The sequence below is a fragment of the Nestor notabilis genome, unplaced genomic scaffold (assembly GCF_000696875.1).
Source record: "Nestor notabilis isolate BGI_N333 unplaced genomic scaffold, ASM69687v1 scaffold12213, whole genome shotgun sequence".
In the NCBI taxonomy this organism is placed as follows: domain Eukaryota; kingdom Metazoa; phylum Chordata; class Aves; order Psittaciformes; family Psittacidae; genus Nestor; species Nestor notabilis.
Window position 1 is genome coordinate 16,904 of NW_009920658.1, and position 14,233 is coordinate 31,136.

The following is a 14,233-nucleotide window of genomic DNA, read 5'->3' on the forward strand; positions in this document are numbered from 1 at the left end:
CTTCTGTTCCCAGGGGCTGTTTTATGGCACTTGTCATCCCATATGTAACAGCAGCTGCACTGCAGCGTACACCTACAGGGCAGGTAGTGCTGGGCTCTTTGGGAGGTCACGTCAAACCCCAGTGCCAAGTTCTCTGCCAGTTCTTCCCTCATACCCATTTGCTGCCATCTCTGAAAACACAAACATGCAACACTTGTACCTGTGTTCCTACTTCTTCACCTGCTGCCTTTCCATTGTATTGCACCTGTGTTGCACCCCTGAACCCTGCTTCTACCACAGCAGTTCTTGACTCCTGTAGTAACTAACTAGGCATTGAACTGGGAAGAGGAACAGAGGGCTGAGCTTATAGCTTCAGCTTTGGGGAGGGGGGAATTTACTGTGTGTGAAGTTACTAAATCCAGTTTCTCCCTTCTCTGGAACATCTCACACACTTAGAGCCCCTCAGACCTCTCCAGCTACAGCTTTGAGGGCAGAGAAGGAAGAAAACTATCTTCAGAAGGAGTTTAACTTTCTGCTTATACTGGATCAGGAACTCAAGGCGAGAAGGTTCAGTTAAGTGATCCAGCAGCACCTTCACCAGGCGTTAGTGAGCCATCGGGTGTGCAGCCATGTAATGCAGCGCCAGCACCTTCACAAAGGTGGAAGACCTAGTGACTGACAGAAACACTCCTGCTCCTGAGCTCTCCAGATGGAAGGAAAGCTGTGGGGCTCTCCCATGGCTTTCAGTGAGAAAATGAAGGAGGGAACAGCCTTTTGTGTACTCAAGAGAAAAACAGCTGCATTAGCCACTTGTTTTGGAGGCATACAAATAAACCTTGAAGGTTGGAGATAATGAGCCTATTTTCCAATAAACGCATATGGAAGCAGACCTCACTGCACAGCTACTCAGGCATGAAGAACAAGGGCTGTTAGATCCATCTGGCACACAGAGTAAAAGACAACTCCTAACAAGGGTCACACTGAAGTAACATTTATTTTACCAGCATAAGATGGTCCAAGTTAAAAGTACTCATGCAGTCAAGGGGCCTGGTGGCTGTGAAGAACTTTTCCCCGGTTTGTGCTATGTGTGAGCACTTCCACTGAAGTGAAAGTAAGGCAGAACCAAGATTTTGCAAGGTACAGGCACTTTGTTCCCAGTTTAAGCAGGGAAAAAAAAAGCCTACATCAGGTCCTGGTCCCCCCCACCCCAAAAAATGCTGTATGTTTGTTAAACAAAATGTTGTAAAAAATAGAAAAAACCCAAGATAGAGAAAGTCAGTGCTCCCTAACCATACACTACTAGTTTATGTCATATGTAAGACCAGAAGTATAAGAAGTCAAAGCTTACTATCAACAAGTGTTCAGTTACCTGGGATACTTAGCGATATGCATAATACCAAGTACTTCACAGCAGTACAGTAACAGTCTTGACTTGGTATTGTCAACCGTGCCTCACAGCTGTTCTAACCACGTAGTTAAACAGTTGCTTGTAGGAAGTAACATAGGAAAAGTATTTCAGATTCCACGTTACCTGGTTACATAAAACAGTGATTTACAAAAAACTCATATACCAAACAATATTCTAAATAAATAGTTCATGTCTATATACACAGTCCCTGTCACATCAGTTATCCAAGAAGGGCATGTCTGTGTCCATGGGTGCCGGGGCAAGTTCGCATAGATAGAACAGGGTGGCTTCACTCGCTTCTGCCTCTGTCAATGGCTCCCCCCCCCCCCCGTTGGTCTGGGGGGGGCTGCTGTCAAGGGCCCCAGCCGCACCAGTTTGCTCTGGGTGGGCTCAGGATCCAGGCTGCTCTCCAGCAGCTCGTCCACTTCCAGGGGTTTGTCAACACAGGAAGGAGTTTCCATGGTGGAGCTCCCACTCTCAATGGTGGAGCCTGGGTTCCCATCAAGGAATGCAAGGAGTGGAAACGCCGTGTACTGTATGAGCTGCTTGTCTAAGGGAAAAAAAATTCCAAAGCATCATCAGTTCATGTGCCTTTCTGTGTGCAGGAGGAAAAAACAAAACCCAACCCACAGAACTGATGTGAAGAATCGTTAAAAAACATTAAAGGTGTTAGTTTTAAATGAGCAATTAAAGGATTATGTACATGCATAATGCTATTTGTTCAGATTCTCCTGCAAAACTCCCAGGTTCTCTGCACATGGTGCAGTGCCAAAAAACCCCCACCCCAAAAATGGTAAGTATTTTGTTTTGAATTGCCTATCAGCATGCCACGAAACCAGACAAGGAGCAAATGCCTGAGATGGTTTTTAGAACAACGCTTGCTTGTTCAACCTTTCAACTGTTTTAAGCCAGTACTACAACTAACCTGATTTAGGCTTAGAAACTTGTGTCTCATGTGAAGCTGCAGGACCATCGTTATTCTTGGTAGTTTCTATTCCCTTTGTCTCCATCTGGAAACCAGAGCAAAATTTTAAACACATGCCAAAACCTGTTGCAATGCCACTAGGATGCAGCTCACCAGCTCTTATTTTTATTTGCAAAAGGATGCAGTGGTACCAGTTACCCATACTCACAGACTGAGAAAATGTGAAATGGAAGCACCGGCTTACTCAACTAAGAGCCAAAACTAATGCTCATAAACAAACAGGGCAAGTTCAAAGAGCTAGATCTTCACTCCACTGCTTCCTCATTTGTTTTCCCACCAGACGATACAGATGAAGCCATTCTGACAAAGCGTGTACTATGTTTGCAAGTACTAAACTCTTACAGGATACAGAAATCAACAGACTGGTACAACAAATGGGTAGTGGCCTCATGGTCATCAAGTTCTGAAGGATGTTATTTATGGGTGTGCTTTTCCCTTTTTTGTTTAAAACCTAACCAGATGAATTCAGCTGCAGCCTTCCTATTCTCATGGAAGCCTTCAAAGCCAGAGCATGAAAAAGGTGCTGTTACACCAGTAAAGAAAACAGTAAAGGATGAATGAAGTTTGCATCACTAGCTGCTGTGTACATCGAGCAAAGGATTTCAGACTTACTTTGGTATTAGAGATATGATCTGTGGGATTCATCTGCACGGAGCTTGTGAAAAGCTGAGTAAGACAAAACACATTAATTTTTAGGTATCTCAATGTTGCTATTAAAAATACATGAACATCACGTTGGCATGTGTGAGAATAATCCCTGTACTTGATGTTTTCATGCTCCATCAGGATTAGAGTTTATTTAAAGGCAGTTACCACTTTTGTAAAGAAAACCTAGCTTTGGAGTGCAATGGTTTGGAATTCCATGAACCTCAGCCACAAAGGAAACAACCACAATGTGTCTACTTAGTCTAACATGGTTTGCTGCAGTCTTAAAATACCACTTCCTTCTTATGCTGCTGCACAGAGAACTCTGTGTATAATAAGGAAGAACACAACCTGATCAAGTTTGCAAGTGAAACCAAAAGGGACCAAGTCGTCAACATGTGGGAGAGTAGAGCTGCTGTCAAGAGGGATCTTAGCAAAGCAGGAGAAGGGCCATAAGGTTTAACAGCCAAGCACATTTAGGACTCTATAACCTTATGCACCAGCCCAAGTTAGAGAACAGAGAGGGAGCAGCTCCTCAGAGAGGGAACCTGGGAGTTGCAGTAGGCAGTACGCCACCACGAGCTAGCAGCATGGCCTTGCTACAGTGAGACATATCTGCTACAGGCAAAGCACAGCCAGGAGGTCCCAATTACCATTTCCCTCTGCACAGCACCTGAGGCCACCTGTGGAAGAGTGCCCAGTTTTTGGGCTCCCAGTACAAGAGTTTTCAAACTAGGGAGAGTCCAGAGGGCCATGTGACATCCAAGAGGCTGAGGGAGCTTGGCTAATCTTGTATGGAGAAGGCAGATAAGGGAGGAGAATAACTGCACTCTTCCACTGCCTCTAAAGAGGTATTACGGAGAAGACAAACTCCACAGAGGTGAATAAAGGACAAGAGGCAAGAGCTACAAGCTGTAGCAGGGAAAACTGTCACCGACTTAAGGAAATTCTTCACAAAGAAGAATCAAGCACTGGAACATGCACCCAAGAATCTCCCGTCTTCAGAGATTTCAGAATTTGAGACAACAAGGTCCTGAGCAACATGATCCAACTTTCAAGCTGGCCCTACTTTGATCAAGGGGGCTGGCCTAGATGACATGCACAGGTCCCTTCCAATCTAGACCAATCTACTGGACATAAATCTGAAGAGAAATTGAGAACATGCTCCTAAGAAATAACATGAAATGTCAAACAAACTTGCAAAATAAATGCCAAGAGCCGTTTTAACACCAGTTAATTGAGAAGCCCACAGATGATGTGCTGGGCTATTTCAAAGCAAGAGTATTAATCTAATTGGTGTCCAAGTTCATGTAGCAAGAAATAAAAGCACTAATTCATTAAGAAAGCCATTCTTCAATCAAAACCTTAAGCATTCACTTGACCAGTAGTGTAGCACTGAAAGTTATACCAGCGCCCTAGAAATATGCTTACAAATACTTCTAACTTTCCTTTTTCAAAGGAAAGAAAAGGAAAATCTGTTGTTTTAAATAAATTTTAAACAGTAACAACCAACACAAGTATTTTCTGTAGTGTATTACCAAAGTACTTAAACAGTGAAGATTACCTCGACCAGGAGATCTGGATCTATGCTGAACTGTCGTCCTGATAACATTGCTTGGAAGTCCTCTAAACTGCAGTCAATGCTGTCAAGATAATCCAGAAGTTCAACCCTATAAGACAAACAGTATTTTATTCCACATCGCTTAACAAAAGGAAGAGAAATCCACAATTAAGCTTTACACAGATGTACTACATGCATCTAAAAATCTTCACAACTAGAATGAACCGAGTCTTTCATTAGAATCAACTGGGGTTAAAAAAAAGGAGAACTTTTAGCCTCTTCAACCCAACTAAAGCAGACAGGTGCTCCAAAACAGGTATCACATCACTGTAACATGATGACATGACATTAGCGGAGACATGATTCTTGCATCCCTAGAGTCCTATGAGTCCCGCTGCCTGCAACAGCTACGCAGACAAACCCTGACGGTTTAACCAACAACACCCACAACATTACACTGTCAGATTATGCACCCCAACTCACTCACTTTACAACGAAAATCAGACGTCTTGTCGCAGAGGAGAAGGGTCTTTAGAAACTGGACAGAATAAAGGTGACCTATGAACAAAAGTTCTCAACAGAAACTACTACTCAGTTCTTTTTACTTCAGACAATCATTTCTAATACTTGAAAAAAAAAAACAAAAGATCAGGCTACTTACTTTCCAAGGAGATTTATATTCTGCGAAATGACTCCGTTCTCATTGAGTATGGAATCCATCATTGAGACTGAATCTTCTGCAGTTAAAGTTGACTGGTTATTCAGCTGCACAGCACTTGACATGAGTGGGCTGGTACTGTCACTGACAGGGCTGAGTGGATCATTAGCTGGGACAGCAACTGATTCTGTGCTTTCATCCCCTTGAATTACAGGGGCATATTCTTCTTCATTATCATCTTCCACAATTACAATATCAGGAGAATGACTACAGCTGTAATGTGAGATAAATTAATTAAAGCCTTTCATACACTCATTAAACTGGGAGTGTTCTACAGGTTTAGTTACTTCTCACTTTAGTCAAACCACTGTAAGGAAATAAACTTTCCTACTGCTTTTTAATACAAAACACAGCAAAATACTCCAAATACCTATTTTCCACTGATACGGTGCTGTAATGCTCAACACTGTTAATGCAGCTCAGCTAGCAGACACTGTTGTGCTAAACCACAATAACAACCACTAAAAAGATAAAGGAACACTGGTATTTTCTGCATTAGAACAACTATAAGCTTGCATGTAAATGTAAAGTAACTATGAAGTGGACCCAAGCATATGAGGCCATAAACCAGAGAGACATTGTGTGTTTTTTATCTTTCCTTTTGAACGGAATCAACTCTAGAGCATCAGTCAACAGTGTTGTAGTTAATTAACCTTCTTATGTATACCAGGAAGGCAACTTAAAAACTAAGACGGTGTCCCAGGTAATCTGCTTTCATCCATATTCTGGTTTTCTTAACCCTTAAGTAGCTGCTAGTTGTGCTGCCTCTCTACCAGAGCCTTATCTTCATGAAACTTTTCTATTAGTGAATGCATTCCCAGGTATCAGCTGAACAAGAACAACTGTACTAGTTCAAGTATAAGATAGAAATATCTAAGTTTTATTCCTTAAGGCATAATACAGGTGCTATCAGTACCATGCAACTCAGGAAGAGAGCTGCATCTCAATCCCTGGACCAAGTGTCAACTGCTTGTAGCTGAAAGACGAACTACTTCTGTAGTACTGACAGGAAGAAACATAGTCACAAAACATTTGGGACTGTCAAAAACAAACCTGAAATTAACTGGCTTAAAGTTCAAAGACCACAGCAACATTTGACAACCAGCACATGCAAATTATTCTCTATAAACATCTGTAAAACCCACAGAAGTCATTCCTGCCTGTATTCATAACCAAAAGTATAAAGACACCACTAGAGTATACTCTGTCTTTGGAAAAGTAGTATATTTAACAAGAGTGCAATAATACGGATTGCTTCTCAATAGTTTCTATCCTTTACATATTAAAACTCCAACAGCCAATTAACTACTTGGAACAAATCCAGAGGTCAATAAATCAGAATCTAGTGTGAATTCATAGATGAAGCTTCCATATGTGCAGGAGTACTTAATAGTTCTGACTACTTTAAAAAAAAATAAAAATCTAAGGTATCTGAATTATTCCACATTCCAGAACACTGAAAGCCACTTATCTATATACGTTTCTAGAGACTTCTTACTTTGAAGAATCAGAAGTGGAATCTTCATTTGCTTCTGGTGGAATGGGAAGATTTTCTTCATCAGCCATGGGATTTTCTTCATCAGCCATGGGATTTTCTTCATCAGCCATGGGATTTTCTTCATCTCCCACATCCTCAGTGACATCATAAATAATGATGTCATCTGAAATCTGTTCCCTTTGTTTTAAGCTCTCATTTCTGTTGAGAGGTACCTGAGAATTATTTTAAAGAGAGTCAGGGGATAGAAAGACAAAGAGCTCCAGCATTCTGACAGTTTTACCATTGTATCTTCCAATGCCTCAGCTTTAAAAGTGTAAAAGCTTTCCTACACCTCAAAAATTATAAGCTGTTTGTACAGATCTACATATAATCAAGAAATCATACAAATAAATGAACAAGCTGAAAAATAGCAGCTCCAGGAAAACAATGTTTCACTTTCACAAATACTGCAGTCATAGAAATAAAAATATACTAGCACTGTCAGCAAAAGCAACAAAAAAAAGCTGTGACAACATGACTACCCAAGAACCAAAAATACTAAAACAGTGGCTATTTAAATAACATTTTGTTATAAAGCTATTAATTCTAGTACCATGCTCCAGCCCTCATTTTAATAATTTCCCCATCAACCATTATTTGGACAGCAGAAAATAACTTTCAGTGGCATGACACATTCAAATGGCACAGGGACGTGACATGATTTTGCTGGGTTGGATGCTGCCCTGCAGAACAGCATGCTAGATCCTTGTCCCTGTATGGGGCTAGGTGCCTAACTCCCAGAGATACTAATGCAACATATGTATGTTTTTTCTAACAACTCTATTACTAAAAGCAGACTGCTTTCAGTAGGATCACATCAAGCTGCATTTAACACACAGGTAACTGGCTTATACACACTTATATTGAAAAGTGAATGGTGACTATCAACCCACTTGGCTTCTGAAGGAAACACAACACAGCATACCACTTTGAGAAGTTGACAGCTCTCAGTAAACAGCTATGTTTTATTCCCCATAAAACAAGCTTGATCAGTCTGCCCCTCTTTCATCTTAACAAAGAGTACACATGAAAGAAAACTTACATGATGGTTACTGTCAGCTGGTTCTTTCACAATTTGTTGAAATACATTCGACTTTGTAGGTCCATTAGTGTTCAGAAGAAGAGGCCTAAATGAGAAAGAGTATAGGAAAAAAGCCACCTCGGAACTAAGTCCTTGGTTTAAGTCAACAAAACATGTCCAGTGTATCGACTGGACAGCAAGTTTTTAAGACTCGTATTTACCTCTTCCGTTTCAGGCTCACTAGTTGGTTATTCTGCACCAAGGTAACAATAAATTGTACAATCTGTAAGGAAAAAACACTACTGTTAGTAACTCTGCTCTTTGTTTCTCTCAGATTATCAAGATACCTTTTAGCAGAAGACTCCAATACTAAGATCTACACACTAACAGCAGAACACTTATTTTGTGTGGTAAGTTTCATATAGAACTGTTCAGAAAAGTTAAAAATCATGATAGAATAGAAACCACTGCTGGCAATATCTGAAAACAATAGTTATTTGGTTGTCTGAGAAAGACTTTTCACTTAGCAGGCAGTAAGCATAGACTTTGCACTGTATCATACAGTACACAGAAAAACATCCAGTAACTCAAGCTATTGGAAGAATTCTAGTAAGCAATGACGGAAGCACACTGAAATGCTGACTGTATATGCAACCTGTATCTGTAAATACTGGCTCTGGTGAAAGGCATTTCAGAAGAAAAAAGTGACAGGTACACTTAACAGTATTCATGAGCTGCCTTTCCCTTTGAAATGTTCGACTTTCTTCCCTTACGTTTCAAATTTACGGATTAAATGTATGTATTTGGCTTGAACAAACTGGAAACTGACTTATGCTAAGTAATCAGTAAGAGTCGCTGCTGTGAGGCTGCTATCAGTAATATTATTTCTGCTATGCAAAAAAAAAATAAAATTAAGTATGATACTCTCTGCATTTACATCAGTTTTGGCAGATCATAAATCTGTTAAACTAAGCTAAGCTAACATATTATCAGTGGGTTCCACTCAATGATCATCCAACACAGAACATTCAATTTCTGAAGTAACAAAGTGGATGGACCATTTTAAGGGTATCTTAATTAACGATGTACAATATTTCTGAACCTTTGAAAACGTTTACAAGAGTTTGGCCTTATTTTCTGCTTATGCATGTTTGTTTCACATAGATTTGTTCACCATACACCACCCTGTTGTTTTTTTCTATTAAAAAGACATTTCACACACCACCAAAAAAAAAAAAGTGAGGGCAAAACAAGGTAACACGTGGCACAGTATTCCTAGTTCAGAAGCATTCACACATTCACATACAATGCCTCAATGAAGCCTTACCTTCCGAATAACTTGCTGCTGTTGCAAGTGTTTTGCTCTCAGTTCTGCTACTTCCCTCCAAAGGGATTCATTCTCTCTGTTTGAAAACGATGATTTAAAAGTTTTAGAATATATACATTAATAGTTTTTGTTAAGATTAGTTGGCTTCATTTGAAATGTGGTTTTGGATTGCATGTGTGGGGGAAAAAAAAAGAAAACACGTCACACAGTCAGCAACCTTGGCAAATAATTACTAGATGGAGACCCAAATAATAAACAGCCTCCAGAGAATTTCCAACCCCTTAAAAAAACCAAGTAATTCCAAAATTCAGCAGTTCTTATTACACATACAGTCAGCATTTATTTTCTTTCTTGTAACAAAGTTAACTTCTCTTCTTCCTTCTGGTGATTAAATAAGAACAACAATAATAATAACAAAAAACCAAGCATAAAACTAGTTCCTACCAGCAGCAAGGGACCAAAGAGCACAAGAATGCAGTTTCCTCTCACCACTAAAAACCGAGAGTTCTTCATCTATACTGACTGTTCTTCAAGTTCTTCATCAAACCTGCTTGTCCTCCCTCAGACACCTCTTGCTAGATGCAAGCTACCTGTGAGCAACTGTACATCCCCCTTGAAAGCATCTTTACAGAACAAGCTCTCAAGTCACACATGCACATGTGGGTCATCCTATGCTGCCTCTATTATCAGTGCAGGAATGAAGACAACAACAATAAAAAACAATAAGCAAAAACATTAATTGTAGAAAGAAAGTATCATAAGCAATATGCACAAACCAAACTCTGCCTCAAACTAAATACAGTAACTACTTCAAACTTGAAGACATAAACCAGCACACTTTATGCTAAGAGCCAAGCTGAATATTCAGCCGCAGTAGCATCATGGAACTATTATTAAAGGTGTTATTTAATTGCCCACTACTAGACAGTTCTCCAAACACCAACACTGCCTATTACTTTTAGCCATATCAGAATACTCGTTTTTTAAACGCAATGCTTTTATTGAAATTTATTTTCTTACAGCAATATTTAAAGTTAGGAAATAAAAAAATCAAGAGACACTTAAAAATTAGGTCTTTGGCTGGTATCTCTTATCAGAATTACTCAATTTTAGGGATTAGTTGCTGATGGAGCAACTTACCTCTTCAAAGCAGACAACTGAGATTCAATGGTTTCTTGTTTAACCTGCACTTTTTGAGCATTACTTATTATTTTGGAGAGATCTTCCTGACGTATCTTGTTTTCTTCGGGTCTCGAAGAAGAAACCTTTAAAAGATTAGAATTCATAAACAATGCTTTCTTTGACTCATTGGTAACTATTTTCTTTTGGCGATCAAGCATATTTTGCTCTAGTGTCGACAGACTATGCATTTAAGTTAATAATACTCCAAGCATCAAATAATAATTAAAACAAAACCAGAAATTTCTCTTTATAGCTGCCATCACATTAGCTTTAGTTGTTACAAATAGTTGTGTACATTCAGATTTGTTAGGCATTCTCCTAAGTCCTCTACTTCATCCTAACTGCTTCACAATAACCCAAAGTTAACAAGTACGTCCCTCTCACCACAGTTTAAATGCTGTATTTCTATTCAGCATCTCTACCTGACTCACAGCAACAGCAGAACACATCTCAGAATCACATTTGGCAGCATAACAAACATTTATAAGTTTGCCCCCTGTTCTCTTTGGTGCAAAGTTTAATGCTTACAGCAGCTTTGTGCTGAAACAAGCTACGTAAACAAGCAGATTGTTATATTACTGATGGTAAAGTCAAAGCATGCTCTGCACTCCAATACCCATTTGCAAACTGCTGTATTTCCAGAACTAGCTTATTTTTGCCACCTGTGAAACTTCCTATAATGACAGTAAAGGTTAAAGGAGGCTAGTCAAATCTCCCAAAATATCCTTAAATAAGTCAAGATATATATGAGAGCAGTGCAGACTGCTTCCTCAACTCCAAACTTATTTGCACTTGCAATCCTGCAATTAAACTTGACATTAACTTTGCTGTTCATTCAATACTTACAGGCTTTCCACTGAATTTTCACTAACCTTCCTTTTAATGTGTTCCAACAAGTCCTCCCGGCCCTGCTTAAAATATGGATGCTGAAACTCTACTGGACCATCTCGCTCCACTTTGACAATCCCAGAATCAACATGGACAACTTTACGGAAGCCATCTTTAAAGGAAAAAAAAGGAGAAAAAACCCAAACAACTCTCAAAACCCACATTAAGAAATTCAAACTATGGTGTTCCAATTATACCGTTACCAGTTTTGAGGATAAGACAGTATCCTAGTTGCAGAGAACACAGGGCCACTGCTCAAAGGGTACGGTCTCTAACGAGAACTATGCTAGAAAGCAAAAAGCCAAGAACTTACACATGTTTAACTGTCTGACAAAGCTTGCCATGTTGTTGTGCTTGAAGTACTTGGGAAGAATCTCTTTTGCAAATCTCTGTTCATCCAATACCAAGAAACTCTGGCCATTCTAGAATAAGACACACATTAAGAGACTTAAAGACCATTGGAGAAAACACACTGGGCTTTCAGAATTAATCATCAGATAGGAATGTTTCCTTTGTGCATGCAGTATGTAACTGATCTGCTTGCTTACTATTTTCCACAACAGAAACCATACAAAACCTGCAGCTGGAAAGCAATGGAGTATTATCAATTTACAATCCCTATCCATATCTGAAGGGGAACATCTCTATTGTTACTCATGGCTTCCTCAAGAAATTAACTAATTGTTTACCAACAATTACCACAGTTTCACTACAAGACAATACTATAAATTTTGCACATAGCTTCAAAGGCTTGGGAAGTAATCTAACAAAGAGACTGTGCAAGGAAAAACACCAGCAACCAGCTGAAACTCACTTCTGCTTCCCAATATAAAAGCACGGTTAGTTTAAAATGACTTGTAGAGTGGATGGAGCTGTTAAAGAGCTAGTGTCTGCTGGGTTTTGGAGTCACCAAAAAGGTAACCACCCAAGGCAACATCCCTCTCCTCCTGGGATGCCAATTACGATGGAGGACTGATCTTTATTTCATCCACAGGCCTAGACTAAAATAGAAGCCTTAGTTCTTTGTTCTTCAATGACTGTTCTCCATTAATCAAAGGAGAAGTATTTGGCAGAATCCAAACCAGCTTCTTCAAAATGGTTTAGGTTCTGTCTGTACATCCACAGTACCCTCACCCTGTATTTAATGAGAAACCTACCATCTTTGACAGATGTCAGCACTGATACTGCATCATCTTAGAAGCCCTTTCTAGTTAAACGAGTCACATTTGTTTCTTACCTCCAAGTGACAGCAGTTCTATGGTCCCAAGAAGCTTAAAGAAACAACCATGAGACCATGTGATCCTTGCCCAGGAGTTTGTTTCTGACACATCAGCGAGGATCATCAGCAACAGGATTTATAAATGGCTCACCATTACATGAGTTAGGAGCTCAAGTCTGAGGAGAGGGCAGGAAGACAAAAACTTCCCAGTAAAGCCTGCCCGACCTCCTGCTGAGCATGTCAGTGGAAGAGAAAAAGGGGAAGCAAAAGAAATTGTAGGAACAGGCCACTTTAGCCAATGCATTATTGAAACCTACCATCTGAAGGTACTCAAACAAGTGTACTATGGTGATCTGCAGTACCTCACTTCAGTGTCACTTTGATGTTGTTCAGACCTAGTGCATAAGAATCTGGGAAACATATCTAATGGAAGTTCTTGTTGCCCTGGCAGTTGTTTACAGCAGAGCAGTACAGACTTTAAAGCCTGACTTGAACTCACTGAAGCATTACTACACAGCTAAATACTGTTTTCAACTGCTAATGTTACTGTCTGCAGCATTCAGCCACCTTCCAAACACTTTGGTACTCCTTGTGTGTGTTTCCACGGACAACACATACCATGGTTTCATGTACGTGTGTTTGAAGGGAGACAAAATTTGGCTGTTTGGTTGCAGATGGTGTTTATCCATACAGTGTAAGTTTATGGATTTGCATAGGAGGAAAATGAAATATTATAGTAGCTGTACTCTTCCCTCCCTATTAAAACTAGTACACTTCCTGTACCCACAATATGGACACAGCCTATTTTCAAAAGATGTTGCCACTTGTGTACCAAGTGATCCCAATACCTTCCCCCATACATGAACTGCTGCATGCCAATAACGTCAACTGTGATTAGTCTATCTTCCTCCCACAAACAACCTTGCAGAATCCCAAACAATTAGTCTTTCTTTTTAATTAAGAAAATACTACAAGAATACCCAATAGCCATGGTGTGCTTACTTGAGATAAGGATAAGCAATTAATTTGGAAAATCTCTACTGAAAGCCCAAGGTGGCAAACCCAGCACTTCTTAAGCTAGACAACATCTCAATCTTCATGCTGCCCTTAGCATCTCTTCCAGGGGGGGAAAAAAAAAAAGGTAGGGAAAAAAAAATCCACAAAAAACCCCCCAAAAAGCTGCCCATAATCTACCAAGTCTACCTGTTTCCTCCAGGAAGTTTTGGCTAAAGTTACCAGTAACGCATTACCACTAAAATGTTTAAGAAAGATATTTTATCATTGCTTGAGCATTTAAAATAAACTCAGACAACAGCTGCCATCTTAACACCACCTGAAGGTGCTGATGCAGTTGGAGGCCAAGATTGTTTTTAACAAAAATTATTTTAAAAACATCTAAGATACAGAAAAAAAACCCAAACCACCCTTGCTTGGCATTCATTAGAACAGTTAATGATGCTTACTGCAGCAAACTTGCCAGGTGGTTACTTCCTGCCTTGCAGTGTTTGAAGATGCTTGTAACCCTTGTGCTCTGAGAATGCTTATTTACTATTTCTGCATCCGAATATAAAGGATTCAAGATGAGAGGGCATCCATCTCAGGTTTTCCATTTAGACACCTATGGACACAGGCACCGCGCACGTCTAACCTGCAGCTCGCAGGACAGGGGTGCAACAGGCACATCGACACTTGCCCCGCAGTCGCCACCGGCGGTGCCCAACCTGCCCGTCCCCAGCGGTGCCCGCTCCGGCCCCAGGGCGGGC

The 14,233-nt window shown here is 40.1% G+C and overlaps 1 protein-coding gene across 1 annotated transcript; it reads right to left on the reverse strand.

The window, feature by feature from the left end:
• Positions 1–1,603: 1,603 nt before the first annotated feature.
• Positions 1,604–12,570, reverse strand: HSF2 (heat shock transcription factor 2). The gene is made up of 14 exons (XM_010010779.1): positions 12,540–12,570; positions 11,565–11,675; positions 11,236–11,363; positions 10,322–10,446; positions 9,182–9,257; positions 8,076–8,137; positions 7,876–7,960; positions 6,795–7,006; positions 5,240–5,509; positions 4,582–4,687; positions 2,985–3,038; positions 2,313–2,397; positions 1,735–1,937; positions 1,604–1,690 (listed from the first exon to the last, which is right to left on the reverse strand). Exons 2-14 carry the CDS (start codon positions 11,593–11,595, stop codon positions 1,604–1,606), a joined length of 1,524 nt encoding a protein of 507 aa, XP_010009081.1. The 5' UTR covers positions 11,596–11,675; positions 12,540–12,570.
• Positions 12,571–14,233: the final 1,663 nt, after the last annotated feature.

Bases quoted from the DNA above. Each gene is read 5' to 3' on its own strand.
- HSF2 (XM_010010779.1), bottom strand. From the start codon at position 11,595: ATGGCAAGCTTTGTCAGACAGTTAAACATGT. The intron at 5,510-6,794 runs GTAAGAAGTCTC...CTCACATTACAG, and splicing joins TCCACTTCTGATTCTTCAAA to CTGTAGTCATTCTCCTGATA. The intron at 4,688-5,239 runs GTAAGTAGCCTG...TTTGTCTTATAG, and splicing joins AATATAAATCTCCTTGGAAA to GGTTGAACTTCTGGATTATC.